The 15,733-nt window shown below is 44.5% G+C and overlaps 1 protein-coding gene across 1 annotated transcript in view; it reads right to left on the bottom strand.

Annotated features, from left to right (window-relative positions):
* The window catches only part of ABCD2 (ATP binding cassette subfamily D member 2), a 35,125-nt gene extending 22,092 nt beyond the window's left edge, over positions 1–13,033 (bottom strand). The window contains exons 1-3 of the mRNA XM_063135014.1: positions 12,044–13,033; positions 7,844–8,024; positions 4,602–4,723 (exon numbers count right to left, since the gene is read on the bottom strand). Coding sequence (XP_062991084.1) covers positions 4,602–4,723; positions 7,844–8,024; positions 12,044–13,033 — 1,293 coding nt within the window. The remainder of the gene's footprint in view (positions 1–4,601; positions 4,724–7,843; positions 8,025–12,043) is intronic.
* Between the last annotated feature and the right edge of the window lie 2,700 nt (positions 13,034–15,733).

A 15,733-nucleotide genomic window follows, 5' to 3' on the forward strand; every position in this document is an offset into this window, starting at 1 on the left:
GCTGCTCCTTTTATTCTACCCAAGGCTGCTTGGTATAGATCTTGTATCCTGCTCTTGATAAGGAACAAGATGCTTATGGGAAATCCCTGAATCCAGTCTTGACATGTATCCCAATATTTCTTCCTAGACAGGGACAGGACCATAATAATCAGCTTCTCAATTGCTCTATAGCAGCCTTCCCCAACCTGGTGCCCTCCAGATATTTTAGACTACAACTCCCAGCATTCCTGGCCATTTGGCACAAGAGTTGGGGCTGATGGGAGTTGAAGTCCAAAACATCTTGAGTTTTAACTTCTGCTCACCCCTGTTTTAGGGCATGATGATGTTATCACCCGCAGATAACCAGAATGCAAGACAACAGGATCTTCAGCAGCAGTTTTAATTACTTTGGGCACTGGACAAAAAGGCAGCAAACAATTGCAAAACATGGAGGCTTGCAATCCTGCCAGTTTGGCTGGCACGTTTGCACTTAAACTGGCTTAATGCCATCAAATCCCATTGAATTAATAAGCTGGCCAAAACTGCTTTGTAGACCATGCAATATACCCTATTTCTTCGATACTAAGATGCACTTTTTTCCCCATATAAACATCTCTAAAAATGAATCGCGGGTGTTTCTTAGGTTTTTTTTTTCTGTTGGTGGTACTGAAATTAGTGTGCGTCTTACAATCGATGGCGTCTTACAATCGAAGAAATACGGTAGTTGAAATACACAGGCATGTATGCAAACGCATCTGCAGAAAACAGGGTAAGCCTGCCATAGATGACCTCAAAGAAGAATAAGGCCTCTCCTTCTCTTTCATTTTCCATGCCACCCTTGTAGAGACATGCAGTGTCATTCTCTTGGGATCGACCAGAATCTGGTGACCGATACTGAAAGCAATTCAAGACCGAATGCATTCCTGCTGCTAGCCTGTCACTTTCCTAGGGTAGCACTGGAGATGTACTTTAAACATTATAAACCACTTACAAACCTCCAACAAGTAGGAGCTCTGATTCACATACAAAGAACAGGGTTTGATGTCTATTTGCCTACATTTACAACTTCATTGGCTGCCAGTCCAGGTCCGGGCCCGATTCAAAGTGCTGGTATTGACATTTAAAGCCCTAAACGGTTTGGGGCCAGGTTATTTGAAGGAACGCCTCCTCCCATATGTACCTGCCCGGACCTTAAGATCATCTACAGGGGCCCTTCTCCATGAGCCCCTGCCAAAGGAAGTGAGGCAGGTGGCTACTAGGAGGAGAGCTTTCTCCGCTGTGGCACCCCGGTTGTGGAATGAGCTCCCCAGAGAGGTCCTCCTGGCGCCTACACTGTACTCCTTTCGTCGCCAGCTGAAGACCTTTTTATTCACTCAGTATTTTAACACTTAATTTTAACTTAAATTTAAATTATACTGTTTTAACTCTGTATTTTAACCTTATATCAATTTTGCTGCGTGGTTTTATCCTGGTTGTGCTTTTTATATTGTATTTTGTATTTGTATTTTTAACTTGTTGGTTGTTTTATGATGGTTTTAATTTTTGTGAACCGCCCAGAGAGCTTCGGCTATTGGGCGGTATAAAAGTGTAATAAATAAATAAATAAATAAATAAATTTAGGAAGAGCGGTTTAAGGATATATCCCTTCCTTCCCTCAGTAAAACCTTTGTTATTTGAAAGAGACGATTTGGTTGGAACCGGATCTAGTCTTTAGTAGCCTCTTTCCTAAAGTGTCCTCAACCTTTCATGTATTTTATAAGATCAATACCTTCATCTGAATGTGTGTTCACACACACATGGCCAATTTCACAATTCAGTTGTGTGGAGGCCCCATTGAAAGATTATGCTGTGCAACCAGCTTGACTTTTTGGGGTAGGAAAATGTGGAACACAGGTATTCCACCCAACCCCCCTTGCATCCCATAAGGCTGGATCAATCAATTTAGGCCCTCGATTATCATCTCTGGTTCTTTGGAGATACCTCCCTTAAAGATGTGGCTGGAATTATCCCTGTGCCTGTGGCATCAGCTCTAAATTCCTGTCCTGTTCAGCCTTTCATCAAACAACACAAGAAGTCACACCCAAGTTTAATAAAGAAACGGGGGAGGCTTTCACAGTTGCTATCAACAAGTGATGACATCATCCCCAAAATGCAATGAGCCGTCTCCATCTGCTGGCAGAAAGGAAGTCAACCAAAACAACTGGACCCGTTGAGAAACTAGGAGAGAGCAATATTACTTGTATCAAGAAACAAGACAACAGTGTCAGAACGTAGGATTGTATCCAATGTTAATCCTACATAGAGTAGACCAATTGAAATGAATGGGAATAAGTCATTTGTTAGTTAAATAACTAAGGGCATAATCCTACATATGTTTAAACATAAAAAGCCCTACAATTCTGGAAATTGTAGAGGTTTCTGTCCAAGCATGCATAGGATTGCACCCTAATCATAGGAAGAACCCTGCTGGATCAGACCAAAAGTCCATCTAGTCCAGCAAAATTTTAGCTATGGGCCTTGACGACATCAAAACTAATATGTATACAAAATTACTAGGACTGTGGTAACACACTTACCACCCTGATCCAGAGATCTAAGGGCATGTCTACCTCATGGGGTGTAGAGGGAGGGAGGGGGGACGATCCTGGACTTACCTGCTTCCAGGATCGTCCCTGGCCATCTAAACAGAAGTGCGAAGTCCTGGAAAGGAAAAGGGAGGTCGCACCATCACGCCCACCATTTTTTTTAAAAAGACAAGAGCTGGAGTGCACTTGCGCTCCAGCAATTAAAAAAAAAAAAGCCTGACGTGCCTCCCCCCACGATGTCCCTGGACTCCCCCTGTCCTGGCTCCTTCCCTCTGCTGACCCCTGCTACTTGAAGAAGCCAGGACGGGTGCCCACACTGCCCATGGTCCTCAGGATTGTCCCAGGATCGCGGGGAAAACCAGGAAAATGTGGTCCCAGAAATCCCAGGGAAATGAAGGGATCGTCCCTGCCTGCTCCCGAGATTCCTGGTGTGTCATTTGGTTGCACAGGGATGATCCTGGGGGAAAAGGCAGGTGCAGACATGCCCTAAGTGTGCTCCGATGTAGGACTTTCCTATTCATTTCAACTGAGCAGGGCAGTTCCACACCCCAAAGTTGTCCAGTTAGAGAAAATGCTTCACATTTGAACAAGCCCTAAATAGTGACTAAGTAGTGAACATATCGTCTATTGGGACTGGTCTCGTTTCTCTCTATTTCAGGATTTGCCCTATTTGGGGGAGGACATTTGAACCCCCCACCCCCGCAAAGTGATACATGGCATTTTGATGATTAAACCACTGCCCCACAACCTCCAAATGGGGTGGTCAATTATTGGCAGCCATGTGGCCCCCCCTCCTAATTCTATGCAGTGTTGTTGTGGTATGCCACATCTAGTTACATGACACCAAAGAATTAGTATTCTGATCCAGCTAAGGAATTCTGTGTATGTTTGAATTGCTGGATCAGGAAATGTAAATTTGAGGCACATCCAATAAACATCAGAACAAGTGGCTATTCCATCTATCCATGCTGCAGTGTTTTCAATAAAACATGCATTCAAATGTACATCTGAACATGTTGGTATAAACAGCCATGTATAAAAAATATTTTAAAGCACGCTAGAATGGACCTTGATGTTGGTATTTCTTTCAAACTTTTGTATTTAATTTTAAGGTGCATTTTGCCCCAAGCAGCCTGGCTTAAAAAATAATTCCTCAACAAGATTATGAGCTTGGTAGTTTGAACTTGCCAGGCTGTCAACATATTTTTACCTCCCAAAAGGGAAAATATTTGTAAACTTATTTGTGTACCTATAATATTACACAGCAAAGTATTGTTTTCATCATGAATAAATAATAATAATATGGACACCTATTTGGTAGTCTGACGGTGAGAACTTGAGGAAATATAAAACTAACAAATGTTTTCTCCCTCTGACACTTGAACTAGCCTTGTAGGCCGCAAATCAACCTTACATTAGAATGTTACCTGCATGGAGCAACACTGGGCCAAAATCTCCATCTCTTCTCAGCTGGAACTACCTAATACTTTTATCAACATCACTAAGTCCAGATAGCATATACAGGAGTTCTCATTTAGAGGAGCTCTCCCTCCTTCCCCCTTTTAGACTCAGTGACTTGGATCCTAACTTTCCTTCCATAACAATCGCATTCACTTAATGGGGCTTTTCCATTTCTCCCTTCCTTCTGCAGCCCCTGTGCCCTCGAAAATCCACTCCCGGGGGTTGGGGAACTGTTAAGAATGGTGTGGGATATAGTGCAGGAAGCTATAGATGGCAGAAAACACCCCTGTCCTTCTTTATGTGAAGGAACAACTTACGATCCAAGCACATGTGTTTCCTCCTCAGGAAGACCTATATCTCTGGTTATTAGGAGAAATTTAAAAGGTAGTCACAACAAATACTCTTAAAATACACTATGTCCTGGACTTGAATGCTGCATACGTTCCAAGAGCTTTTGAAGCTGGCTGTGAATCTTGTCCTTACTGAAATGGTGTCCTTGGCAGTCCAACTACATTTAAGAACTCCTAACACTAGTTTTCACTGAATTCTGTTGGCAAGAGTACATTCATGAGATACCTCTTTGTAAGAAGACATAATCCTTTCAATGGCGTCCGCTCCAGATGCCAATAGATTTCGTGAAGTAGTGAAGGTTTCCGTTCGCTCACTGACCATCGCTTGTTTCTGACCATCTTCTAATTCTAAAAGCAAAGAAGGAGCCTTAATTGGAGCAAACATGAAAGAAAAGCATCTCCATAAGAAAATGAGATCATAACAGACAAAATCTATGTCATGAAATTAAAAGCATTCTAATGTGGTTGACAAATCCATTCCTGGTTAACCCCAAGAAAATTTATTCATTTCAAGTTCAAGTGTGTAATTTAGGATGGGGGAGAGTCAAATTCAGCTGTCAAAGTAGACATGGTAACTGCAATTAAGAGGGGTGCGCTATTTATTTATATCCCACCTTTTTTCCTCCAAGGAACCAAAGACAACATACATAATCCTCCTCTCCCATTTTATCTTCACAATAATAACCTTGTGAAGTAGGCTGGGCTGAGAGTCTGTGACTGGCCCACAGTCATCCAGTAAGCTTCCCTGTCCGAGGGGGGACTAGAACCCCGAGGAGCACTCTGAAGGTCTTGCATATTTGTGTTGAGCAGCTTCTGTTTCACAATCGATTTGTCACTTGCTAGATCCCAGATAGTAACATAGGGGATGAGAGCCCTGCCGGGTGGATTTCACTTGTCATGGCCTTTGACCAGGGAGATTCAAAACGGTCTGACCTTGGATACCAGGGGATTTGTTGGAATTGTGCTTTTAACCTGTTGGTTGTTTTATTGTGGTTTTAATTTTTGTGAACCGCCTAGAGAGCTTTGGCTATTGGGAGGCATAAAAATGTAATAAAATAAATAAATAAATAAATAAGTGCCAATTTGCAGCAAAGCCAGAAGTGGATAACATGACTCCAAGCCAGACAGTTTACAGAATTCAGTCCAGCCTCTAACTTTAGAACAGCTCCAGAGACACACTTGGAAACGCCAAATAACACCCTAAAGAAAAACGACTGAAAGCTCTCAAAGGAGCATTTGGAACATGGGAACCAGATTGGTGCCCCGTAGAGAATCTGCGGAATGATTTTGGCCTTGAAGACCTGGACAGCTGCTGGGGGGAATTTCCCATCCCTTGTAAAAAAGAAGTGGGTTATTGTACCCTCATGTTGTTCAGCTTTAATCTTAGTATGCTTCCCCTGCTCTCTACAAGAGACGGTTCCATGAAACCATATGTCCAGATATTTGTAGGAGCCCACTTGCTCAATCCTGGAGTTCCCCATAAACCAGAAAAATCTGACCTTATGTTTGGAAAAAACCAATACCTTCGATTTTGTATATTTGATTGTAAGAAAGTTTTCTGTACAATAGTTGGCAAAGCCACACAGCAGTCTCTTAAGGCCCACCCTAGTCTGGGAAATCAGAACAGTATTGTCTGCATACAAAAGAAGAAAGACTTTGGTGGCTCTATCTTGGGTGGGTGGGGTGGTAATGGCTCCAATTCGTGGGGGAGGTCTACCAGGTACATGTTAAATAGAACAGGAGCGAGCACACAACCTTGCCTGACCCCACAGGATACAGCAATCTCCTTTGTAAAATGACCTTGTGGGCTGCAACGGACCTAAGCAGTAGTGCTGTAATAAAGGGATTGGATCAAAAACAGGAGTCTTTTGTCAACAGAAAGCTGTTCCAGTCTGTTCCAGAGACATGGGCGGGATATAGAATCAAATGCAGATTTTAAGTCCATGAAGGCTGCAAAAACTTTGCCACCTTCAGGGACAGAGTATCTTTAAACCAGATGAGCCAGGACCAAACAGTGGTTATGGGTAGAATGGCCAGGTTTAAAACCAATCTGCTCTTCACCCAGAAGGTCACGCTCATTGATCCATGCCTTTAGTCTAAGACCTAAATAACTAACAGAGACCTTCCCTACTATCGATAGCAGACTAACAGGCCAGTAGTTAAATGGGTCATCTTTATGGCCTTTTTTATGGATTGGAATTATGAAGGTTTTCAGCCAAGCTGCTGAAATAAGGCATGATCAGTTTATTAATGGGACTAGTGAGGACCACTAACTGATGATACTTTGAATCAGCTCTGAAGGAATACCATCAGGGCCAGGAGCCTTGCCCGGCTTTAGCTGGTGAAGAATGTCCTCCACAGTAGCAGGGTCAACAGGGGGCCATTCAGGAGCAACAGGAAGAAGGCAGGGAGGGGGATTTGAGTCACCGCTATCACTAAAAACAATACAAAAACCATTTCCCCCAATACTAGCTAAAATATGGCATTCTGGAGTGCCACATCTATTGCTTAGAGCACCCGATACTAGCTGCCAGAAAGTTTTGCAGCTGCGAGTTATGGATACATAACAACATTTGCCAGGATTCTCGGGTTGCTTCATTCTTTTTGAGCTGTAAAAGTTTCTTGTAAGTATGAATGTGGGAGTTAGTGCTCATTGTTTGTGCAATATGACGAATAAGCTGTTGATTTACGCACTCCCGATTGAACCATTTATTTCTGCTGGTCATTGTATGTCACGAATCCACAGGAGTTGGGGCAATCAGTGATTTACGAGGCACCACTCGCTATAGGGAGTGACAACTTTATATATTCCCTGAATTTGGGATCAACTGAGTCAGCCAACGTGTATTTTCTTTTTCCATAAAAAAATGTACCTGAACTGACGTTTTTAACGAGCTATGCTATCAGGCCACTGAAGAAGACCGCAAGTCGAAATGCGTTTGGCCTTCACTCACAGATATTGTGGAGCAGCTTTATTACTGTATTACTGTTGTCTGTACGCTTATTATTTTTGTGTGTATGCTTCAAAAAAGTGTTCCACATTTTATTCTTTTTATTTATATATATATATATATATATATATATATATATATGATTGTTTTTGCTATAAGTTTATTGTTTCATTATTTCCTCAACTTTGTAGCCACTCATTATGTCACTGTACTGCCAGAGTTTTGTAAGGAGGAGCACAGAATCTGTATAAAGGACGTGCGCACATCTGTAAGTGGGCAGTAGTGAGCATGCGATAAAACGCTTGTCTGATGAACCTCTTACTCTCTCTGTTTCAGCTTACAACGTACTTTACAGAGCTAGGCAAGCATGCAGTATTAGTACTGAGGCACTAAGAATATGCAGACTTTCCTCATGCCCCCTGTATATTGCCCCGGCCATGGGCAATACACCCCCATCTTCAGATAATACCACACTACAGTCACACAAAACATTTCAGATTAAATAAAACGGTATTACCGCCATCTGCAAATCCTGTCGCAGTGATGATAGGTACAGCCACCATAATCAAACCGCTGCTACTCCAGACGTATTTCATCAGGAACTGCTCGAGCATGATATACCACAAGCGTTTGGACAAAATGAGGTTCATTTGTTCTGCCAGAGCTTTGTAACTTTTCTGGAGTTGATTCATTTCTACCTACAGTTCAAAAAGTTAAATACTGATACAGTATGATAGAGACAGATACGGACACACTTTAAACAGACACGCTTGTAAGGGATGTAACTCTTTCCTGTTTCTTATCAGTTGGCTAGAGCTGGATATTTCTTTAAATCAGGGGTGGTTTCTTCTGTGACACAAAGCAGAAGCACGAGGGATTAACTCATTCTCTCACAATGTCTTTGCATGTTTATGAAGCCCTGCAGATTAACTTTTCCCCCCTCCAGGAAGTTATGTCCGAGTGCACCCTGTTTGGACTATTGAATGGATAGGAATGGCACAGCACATACCAGCTGCGACTCTGCCTCTCAGTATTTAAAGCAGGGGTGTCGAACCTCTTTCATCCCAATGGCCAAATTCAATTTCGGAGAAGATTTTGGGGAGCTGCATTCCAGTGGTGGGTGGGGCCAGAGGGAAAAGGGGCAGGGCCATAATGCCTGGATATTGTAGCTTAAAGTTCTTACTGCCAGTAACTAAGACTTATCAGAGGCTTTTCAACCTTTTAGAATGGGGGGAGGAGGCAAAACTCAAGAAGCCACCAAACAATTAGCAGTTGGGGGAAAGAGGGTGGGGCCAGAAAAAGGGGGTGGGCCATCTGGGGAATCCTGGAAGGTTGGTTTGGTTCATGAGCCTGAAGTTCTGCACCACTGGTGTAGACCATGCCCTTTGAAGTATCTTCTAGAGCCTTTTGAAGTGACAGTTGTGAAGATCGGCCAAGATGGCTGCGGTCTTGCTATCACCTTTTGGACCGAGAGGGAATGCAAACTGCTCTCAAGGACCATCTTAGAAAAGCAGCTTGTTAGGCACTTCTCCCAGATGACAGCACCCGGGTAGTAATCAGCTAGGCCCAAGGCTGACTGGTTTTAGCTGTGGGAAAAGTGGCTTGGTGGGAAGGGCTCCCTTCCAAAAGAGAGGGAGGCCTGAGGGGAGCTTGGGATTGGCTAGAATGGGTCATGGTACCAACTGGTCCAAAAGGGGATTAAAAGAGTTGGAGGGGGACAGCCATCTTCTCTTGAACCGAATGTATACAAATTAGAGAGATCCCCAGCCGGGGAGGGTGATACCTTGGGTTTAGAAAAGTTTTATTGTTTTCCGAGGCGTGATTAATAGTGGGCTATTAGTTTTAGTGTTTGTTTGAGCATCCAATGTTCTTTCCCTTTCCCCCTCCGCCCCCCCATGTTTGTATGTTAAGTGTTTCCTTTGACTGAAGCCTTATGTCTTAATTTTAGAGTTTTAAATAAATTGCTTCAGTCCTTAGTCTGTTGTGTGTGTAGTTACTCTTTGAAAGGCTGGCTAATATTGTCTTGGTATGGGGCTAGGGAGGTACAGAGCCTATCTTGCAAGGAGGTTGGGTGGGCCCCAACTTTCCTTCACAACAGTGTTTTGAAACAAGGTATACCCACTGATTTCTATGGGACAAGCCTGCTTTGGAATAAGCGGAAATGCTTTCCGTACCTAGGAACCCTCTTTATACTGCTTGGCTGAGGGAATCTATACTGATATATACCAGGTGAACATCTGGTCAGATAAAATTACTGTCAACCCACTCACAGCATGGATGATAATGATGCATGAATAGCAAGTACAGATATTTATGGATCAGAATTACTATTTGTAAATGAATTATTTTTAGTGAATAACCTCACTCTCAACACTGAGGTGTTGGCACTGGTTAAACTCCTATAAAAAAAGAGCAATAAAAGCAATCCAAACAGAAATAATTACAACTCATTGGCCTGGTTCAGACAACACGCTAAACCATGCTGCTTAACCTTAATGCATTCCATAAACAATTTTGAGGTTAAGCAGCATGGTTTAGTGTGTTGTCTGAACCAGGCCATTGGCTTTGTGGGATTTGGGGCTCTTTTTAGACTCAAAGCTACAAGTCTTACTTAGGCCAGAATCTTAAGTGCCTTTCTCGGAGTTTGGGTTCAGTCAAACACATACAATGGATCATCATCTCAAAATTAATGGAATGTGGGATTTTGTGTGTGTGTGTTTGTTGAAATCTCTCTGGAGCTATGGCCTTTGAAATATGATGAAGGCCTCCCTACAGAGCAGTTGTCAGAGTTTGAACAGCATCCTCAACTCTACTTTTCCATTGTCTACCTTCTTCTCCAGACAAAGGTGGTGGTATTCCTTTGTTCAACCATACTTTTCATTCTCCTTTGAATTAAAAGAAACCCAAGAGAAGGAAAACTCTGTGTTCCCAGATAAAAGCAAATTTTAAAATTAATATTTAAAATGTTGGACACTTGGATTTTTTTAAAGGCTCATATACAATTACAGTTGTTGACAAAATTCCTGTTCTTTTGCTGCATTGTATAAACTGTTATTTAACTGTTTGTGTTCTCCCGTTTATGATTTCTGTTGTTTTATTGCTTGTACCCCATTTTGAGATTATTTTATAATGAAAAGTGGGTAAGAAAAAAATTAAATAAAAAAAGAAAGCAAACACCACTTTGGTCTGTGCTATTTAAAGATTGTTGAGGACTACATCACTGCTTAGCTATGCAGAGCAGTGTCAAAGGTTGTATTGCTGTTCATGTGAGAGCAAAGTTTTCTTCAAACTGCCATGTGCTACACTAATCAGGGAAGGACAGAACGGGGAGAAGTGTTTTCTTTTCACCAATACATTTAGAAGAATATAAAAGATCCATCAGAAATGCACTGCGGTCATTTTACAGTGCAATCTGTTTACTCAGAAGTGAGTCCCTCTATGTTAAATGAGACAAGCATCTCTGGAAAATGTTTGTAAAGCATCTTTACAAAGGAAGAGCACCCTAGGCCAGCCCTGCACAACCTCCTGTGTCCTCCAGATGTATTGAATTACAACTTCCATCATTCTCAGCCAACATGCCAACACATTGTTGTCTAACACATCTAGAAAGCACCAGGTCAAGGTAGGTTGGCCTATTTTCCTTTCCTTACATTTAAGACAAGGGAAATTTATTTGCTATTGTTGTTGAGAGACTGCAACTTACATGGGAGTGCTAATGAACTCAGTGGGCTTACTTCTATCGGATTGCAATGTCAGCTATCCAAATGGCTGGGAAAAAAGAAGATACAAAAGGATCCAAATAAAGCTAGTTTTTTTTTAAAAAAGGATCTAAGTGGGGAAATTAATAAACCAGTGTGGTGTAGTGGCTAAAGTGTTGGACCGAGAGTCAGGAGATCTGGGTTCTAGTCCCCACTCAGCTATGGAAACCCACTGGGTGACTTTGGGCGAGTCACAGCCTCTCAGCCCAGCCTACCTCATAGGGTTGTTGTTGTGAGGATAAAATGGAGAGGAGGATTATGTATGCCACTTTCAGTTCCTTGGAGGAAAAAAGGTGGGATATAAATGTAATAAATAAATAAATAAATAATAAAAATAATATACAATTACAGGGGAGAACAATGGTGAGTGTGGTTCTCATGGGAATATGTAGAAAAGATCATAGCCTTTTGAATCTGGATGAATCAATCCCAAAAGAACTCTCAAATGCTGTGTAGTTGCAACTGCTGAAACAGCAGGGGAATTCACCCTCTGAATAAATCCAATTTTGTGAAGAAAGTTTGCTCAGAATCTGAGGGTTGCATCCAAGGATCACCCTACTTAACAGTAAACCCACTAAACTGAATGACACTAGTCATGACTAACCTAAAAAGGACAATCATTGGCTTCAACCCTATTAAAGGATAGTTAATTCATGTTAAGTTATTATTGCCAATACTTGCCCTATGCACTTCCAGATAAAGGGCTTGTTCGTAGAGAAACGTGGCTTATTTTCATTGAGTTCGTGGGTCTGGCTCATCGAGCATGCAGGAACCCTCTTGCTACAGTCGATATATTGTAAACAGGTCTGGGTGTCCTAGGAATTCAACTCTCTCTGGGGTGGGGGTAGAGCATATGCTCCAGGACTCTAGAGAGACAGCAGAGTACTACAGCAGCAGCGGCTTCAGAGGCCCCTGTCTCAAATGTCACCCAGCCAGCTGCATCCGCCGCCTCTTCTTACCTTGTGCCCTCTATAGAAGGCGATCTCTTCCACGTTGGCTATAATCCGCGAGTGGACATAACGCAGGTAGCCCTTCCGATGGGCCTCCTCCGCCACCAGCTTGCCGAACTTGGGCGAGCAGGCTTTCAGCACCTTGGCGGTGGCGTACACCACCAGGCCGGCCAAGAGCGTGGGTCCGATGGGGCTGGCCCCCCTGGACCGGGCCGTCTGGATGAGGGTGTAAGAAGTGAGCACCACGTCCAGGATGGGTTTGGTCAGGTTGGAGTAGAGGTGCGCCACCGACTGCGAGAACATCATGATGTCCTCGGTCAGGGATTGGTCGGGGTTGGCCAGCCTGCTGTCCATGTTGATCACCTTGTAGTACGTCTGGTGGGCGAAATAGGTCTCGTAGGCGTGATCCACCAGGCGGGTGCGGAAAGCCAGGGCCAGCTTGCACTCCAGGTAGCGGATGGCGCTGTTGACGAACGTGGCCGGGATGGCGATCATGAGCCACTTGATCAGCTTCCAGGCGAAGCGCCGCGGCTGCTTCTCCACGATGCTCTTCACGATCTTGCCGTCCAGGCCGGCCACGTAGATGGACAGGAAGGTCCGCGAGACCAGCGCCACCGAGTGCAGGCACAGCCAGCCGCTCTCGGGGCTCACCAGCTTGGGGAAGAGGATCTTGCGGAGCTCCAGCAGCTGCCGGAAAAATTCCGCATTGGCCGCCGGCGAGGCTCGGCCCGACGGCAGCTCCGGGCAGTGCAGCAGCGCCGCCGCCGCCGCCGCCGCCTCCTTCGGGAGATCCCCTCCCGCAGCGCGGCTCCTGCCGCTGTTGGCGACCTGCCGCAAGTCCTCCTTGCAGCCTGCCTGCCTGAGCCGCCTGCAGACGAGCGGGCAGAGGATTTTCAGCCCATACGCCGCAGCCAGCAAGCACGCAGCCCTCTTCGCCGCGCTCGAGCGGGGCCATCGCGCTCGCCCGGCGCCGGCAGCAACCTCCAGCGTGGGGGTCATCGTCCGCCGCCGCCGCCGCAGCAGCAGCAGGGGACAACTGCCCGCCCCCGCTGCTTTGTGCCTGCCGCCTCGCGAGGGAGCGCTGAAGCAGCAGTTACCTACCGTGGGGGTCAGATCTAGGGGCGGCAGCTCCTCATCGAGGCCCGGGGTGACCCATCCTCCGTGCCGCCACTTCCCCCCTCCCCCTGTCGGGGTGGTGACACAGGCAGAATGACTCTTGCTTCGCCGGGGCGACGCTTCCCCTTCTAGCCATGCCCAGCGCGCCGCACAGCAATCATCGCCCCTTCTCCCCCCCCCTTCTCCCTCCGCGGATCACCAGCCGCCGCCGCCGCCGCTAGCCACGCCCCTGCCGCCCGCTCATTGGCCGCCAAGACCTGGGAAATCCTCGCCTAGCGTTCCTTCGGCTCCTTTAAAGCGCTTTTCCATTCAAGCGCTGGGGGGGCTTCACTAACAGGCAGCGGAAATCCTTTTCGCTGCCGGGTTGGTGGGAATGTCAAAAAACAAAAACAAAACAAAAACCCTCTAATAAATAAATAAATAATCCTAGCAGCTGCAGTCACATTGGATTGTGGGTGTGGTAGCATGTGCTGATAGGTGCTGTTCTCCATGCCTATCATGCTCCTATTTCTGGGAGAGGGTGGATAGCAAAGAAAGGCGAAAGGAGGGTTCCTTCCACCACAAGCTTTCCTAGTCTGGTCTTACGTCCTGCGAATCTGGGCCAGCCTTGCTGGTGCTGCATGCAAGACAGCGGAAGCAGAGACAGTTCACGTATGCATGTTCGTCATGTGAATGAGCCATGCATCAGAGACAAAACTTCTTTCTCAACATTACCCAGAGGAGCCAGCCTGACCATACACTTAGGTCATTCTCAGGGGCTCTGGCTCATGTACCCAGCAGTTAGAACAGTTAGATTGGCGACTACAAAGGGCAAAGACTTTCTTGGTGGTAGCACCTCAGTTGTGAAACTCCCTTCCTGCTGCTTTGCACCTTATATTTTCAGTGAAGGCCTTTAAGAAAACTTTAAAAACTAGCCTTTCTTGAGTAGGTTGTTAATATGGGCTTTTCTCAATGTTGATGGTGGTGTTTTTGTATATTTATATGTGCTTGCACCGACCCCTTTCTTATTTGTAAGTTGCTTTGTGAGGGTGGACCTCTGAGAGGCAAGATTATAGAATCATAGAACAGTAGAGTTCGAAGAGGCCTATAAGGCCATCGAGTCCAACCCCCTGCTCATTGCAGGAATCCACCTATAGACTCTACAAATGTATTGAATCAATTATTAAACTAAAAAAAACAAAAACTTTTATTAGAGACAGTTTAGGTATTTGGTTGAGTATCACCAGCCAAATACATGTGTAATTTACATGCGTAAACCAGATTTAAGAGCGTCACCAAACTGTTGGATTTTCACGTTTCCTTACCTTCACTATGGTCTCCTGCTGCTTTCCCACAATAGTGACGATCTCTTTACATGGTAAGAGAAAAGCAGCAGCAGCAACAACCACATGGCCCATTCAGAGGCTGTTTTTATCATGGTGCTTTTCCTGTACACATCAGGAAATGGTGGCACATAGTTTTTGTTTTTTAAAAGATGGATTAAAAGGTGTCTATTTTGCAACGGAAAGATGAGTGGAAGGAGCACATTGTCGTCTAATCTAAAGAACATGCGAACATCCATAAGTGGGCAGTAGCAAGCATGGGATAAAACACTCATCTGATGATGCTCAAAGACAGGAATGCATCTTCAGATCCCATCAAGATTTAAAATGGTCAGCTGAGGAGAAGAGCTGTCAATAGTAACATCTTTGAACTTCTTGGTCCCTTAAGCAATGGGAACTAGGGTTGCTTCTTGGGGGATGGTGAGAAAGGACTCTTTTATGTCTAACACCTGTACAATGAGCATAAATGTATCAGGTAAAGCTTTCCATATCTGCATTCCCCATTTGTTTGTTTATTACATTTGTATACTGCACAGCTGGCCAGTGCCATCAGGACGGTTTACAGTAATAAAACCAAACAAAAAAAGATGTGACTGTCAGTGGGCCCATTCAGAAGACACCTTAAACTGTGGCTTTAACCATGGTGGTTAAGCCAGAAAGCCGGGCCGTGTTCAGAAGACACCTTAAACCATGGCTTAACCACAGTGAATAAGGCTTTTTGCTTTATTCACCATGGTTAAAGCTGTGGTTTAAGGTGTCTTCTGAACACAGCCCAGTTTTCTGGCTTAATCACTGTGGTTAAAGCCATGGTTTCAGGTGTCTTCTGAATGGGCCAGTGTTGTGCAAAGACACGACTGCTGTGGAATGTTATACTTTAATCTCCTTTGGCACTTAAAGGCACATAACCCCTACCAGGAAAGGTAACAATTTTCAAAGGACAAAATATTAGGGCTCTTTGACAGTGCAAGGACAGAAGTGGGATAGGGCAGTCCATTGCTAACACTTCGAAACAGCAGAGCATCCACAAAGAGCCATCCTCTTGTGGTAAGTGCTTCACTGTAAGATAAAGTGCTAAGAATACCACAGCACAGTAATTATCCTCAGAGAAAACCCAATGTGGTTATTGCTGCACTCATCCTGGCATTGGTTTAAATAATACACATATATAAACATCTATTCTTGTTTATGGACTTGGAGGAATACAACTTAAAGCAAGGATGGGCAACTTGTGGTCCTCCAGATGTTTTAGCCCACAAGTCCT

Source organism: Elgaria multicarinata, chromosome 9, assembly GCF_023053635.1.
Source record: "Elgaria multicarinata webbii isolate HBS135686 ecotype San Diego chromosome 9, rElgMul1.1.pri, whole genome shotgun sequence".
Lineage (NCBI taxonomy): Eukaryota > Metazoa > Chordata > Lepidosauria > Squamata > Anguidae > Elgaria > Elgaria multicarinata.